The sequence below is a fragment of the Nematolebias whitei genome, chromosome 5 (genome assembly GCF_014905685.2).
Source record: "Nematolebias whitei isolate Nwh7 chromosome 5, NemWhi1, whole genome shotgun sequence".
NCBI classification, from domain to species: Eukaryota; Metazoa; Chordata; class Actinopteri; order Cyprinodontiformes; family Rivulidae; genus Nematolebias; species Nematolebias whitei.
The window spans coordinates 32,106,337-32,109,427 of record NC_056502.1 but is presented as its reverse complement, the minus strand read 5'-3'; the positions used below and the strand labels follow the sequence as shown (position 1 = coordinate 32,109,427).

General features: G+C 38.5%; 1 protein-coding gene across 1 annotated transcript in view; it reads left to right on the top strand.

Moving 5' to 3' along the window:
• LOC119410375 (junction-mediating and -regulatory protein) overlaps window positions 1-3,091 on the top strand; it is a 37,859-nt gene that overhangs the window by 26,279 nt on the left and 8,489 nt on the right. Inside the window, exon 4 of the mRNA XM_037677287.1 lies at window positions 345-495. Within this exon, the coding sequence (XP_037533215.1) occupies window positions 345-495 (151 nt within the window). The remainder of the gene's footprint in view (window positions 1-344; window positions 496-3,091) is intronic.

The following is a 3,091-nucleotide window of genomic DNA, read 5'->3' as shown; positions in this document are numbered from 1 at the left end:
AACCTCCTTCCTGAGGGGAGTGGGGCAAAAAGTGTGTGTGCTGGGTGGGTGGGGTCCTTCATGATGCAGGTGGCCCTCTTCCTGCATCTGGAGGTGTATGGCAGTCTGGTAAATGCCATGGTAAATGGCAGTCTAAATAAAAAAATGCTTTAAAAGCGTTCATGCTGGGAGTTTTGCACATCTTTAATTTAGTCCATAAAATGTTGTAAATGAGATGTTTGACGCGGGACGGCACATTCTTTTAAGGAGATAATTACAGCCAGCTCGTTTTGTTATCGTCAGATTGAGAAGCCTCCTGGTGTCTGACAAAATGTTGACGAGCTGCTTCTCCTCGTGCTCTCCAGATGTGCCTGCAGACGGAGCGTCTGGGCCCTCGGCGGGTGGACAGCCTCAGGAAGGAGGATGAGGAGTGGCAGAGGAAGGCCCAGGCTGCAGTGCTCTCCATCCAAGACCTGACGGTCCGGTTCTTTGAAAGTACCACCCGAGCTCAGAAAGGTAAACAGCCGAGAGGTATCTGGGGAAATGTTGAGCGTTGCTTTAGCTGTGACCTTTGACCTTTCGTTGTTTGACCCTCTACATGAGCATCAACTTTATGGATTTAATTTTTCACCTTCATTACACCGAAAACTTACAGGAAGGTCAGGAAGAAAATCCGTTTGTGAACAAACATTTTGAAGCTGCTCCTTTAAAAAGTCTGTATGAACAATTAAGCAGCATGGGATACATTTTCATTGTTATGCTGATGACACTCAATTATATTTGTCCATTAAACCCAATGAATCCAATCAGCTACTTAGACTACAAGCATGTCTTAAAGACATGATCTGGACCGACCTGAATGACCTGATGAAGGTCGTTTAAATGATGATGACATCGATCTTTGCAGCAAGCTGCTAGAAGAGACGTTCGTGTTCAGATGATGTCGTTTCAAGTTAACGAGTTCGTCGTGCTGCTGCTGCAGATCCACTCTCTGTGAAACAACGTCCACACTCCGCTTTGTCCACTTGTCTTTTAACAACAAAGACATAAAGTTCCCACCAGGAGACCGCAACGACATGCTAGGCTGCTAATGTTACACGTGCCTCAAGATAATAGCGCCGTGCTGAAACACGCTTAGGAACTTTAGTTCCGCGGCGCATAATCTCTCATTAATAACATTTAATTAATGAAAAAATAACTGAAAGGGTACACACGTGGACCGAACCGAACGTACCGAACCAAAATGGTTCAGTACACCCACGTGCACCGCTACACCCCTAATATATATAAATATATATATATATATGTTTTTTTTAAAGAGACAAAAACAGCTACATTACAGATGTTTAAAGCCATTTAAAAAAATTTAAATACATTTATTCATTCATTTAATAGAAACAAAATAAACAAAACATTCATCAAAAAGAAAACATTGAATGAAAAGAGTTCAGAAAGAAGAGAAAAAATTCTTATATCTGCCCCTTATTTAAAATATATAAAATAACTTTAAACAATCACTTAAATTAATCACTTTAATATCCACTTTAAAACTAGGAATAAAAAGAAACATGTTTTGTGTTAGCAGAATTTAATTCTAACTTTAAAACTTATCCAACATTAATAAAACTTACCTCAAGTTGTCTTTTTGGACATGCATGCACAGTAGGGCTGCAACTAACGATTATTTCAATAATCGATCCATCGGGCGACCCCCCCCCCCCCCCTGGATTAATCGATTAATCGGCAAAGAAATAAAGCGTTTTAATTTCCACCCCTTTATTCCAAAATTGAACATTTGACTGACATAGCAATTCACAGAAAAACAGGTTGCTATTTGACTATTCTGTTAGTAAAATATTGAATCATAAAAAATAAAAGTTAGTCACATAGCTTAAAAAAATAAATGTACACAAAAATTTATACAAATGTGTCTTTATACCTGCACAATATGTAGCTACTTTGTAAAATGTGTCCTTGAGGGAAGAGTGTAACCTGGATTAAAAGTGTGGATTATTGTAACCTGGATTAAAGTGTGGATTATTGTAACCTGGATTAAAGTGTGGATTATTGTAACCTGGATTAAAAGTGTGGATTATTGTAACCTGGATTAAAAGTGTGGATCATTGTAACCTGGATTAAAAGTGTGGATTATTGTAACCTGGATTAAAAGTGTGGATTATTGTAACCTGGATTAAAAGTGTGGATTATTGTAGTGAAGCCTTCGTCTTCAACCATGGACAGAGGCCTCATGTCAGTGACGATCATGTTCAGGATGTTTCAGTGAAGACAGCTGCTGCTGTGGTGTCCATGATGTCTGTCCATCATGAAGGATGTTGTTGTTTGTTGTTGTTGTTTTCTGGAATGAGACAGTAAATATGTTTTATAGCATAATTTACAGCAACTCAAGAAATGCCTTGTTTCACTTGCAGTGTTAGGTTCAGGCAAAAGTAGCTAAAAGAGCAATCACACACACACACACACACACACACACATATATATAAAATACTTAATTACACACATTTGAGTAGAAGTAATAAATTACTTTAATTCCTGTTTAAATGCAATTCATCCTGCCATACCTGCAGTGTCTTCAGACTTTGCCAGCAAATTAAAAGTTGAAGCTTAATCATTAAATTATTATCTTTGTGTTAGATTTATTTATAAATCATATTTAAACACTGCTTGTACCAATTAAATTAAATAAAAAGTAACACACGTTCTCTATCACGTCATTAATCAGATAAACAAACAAACAAACAAACAAACAGCTTCATCTTCAGACAGACTGACGTTATGTTTTCTCTCTTGAAAAAGAACAAAGTGTTAAATTGTAGAGACTCACCTGCAACACATGAAGAGTTGTATCAGCTGCAGCTCCTTCCTCCTCCTCGTCACTCCCACATGTTTACGTTTATCTCCGTGGTTCTCCCGTGTCGTGTCGTCACTTTTCAAAGCTGCATGTTGCTCAGTTTTTATCTTTGTGAAGTTCTCCCACACTTTGGAGGACTTGGGTCGAACAGTTTTCGCTGCGTCGGTCATTTGTCAAATTTACTTAATTTCCTTTAAAAACAGCCTCTGCTCTGCCTCCTCCTCCCCCCTCGCTCTGTTCAAC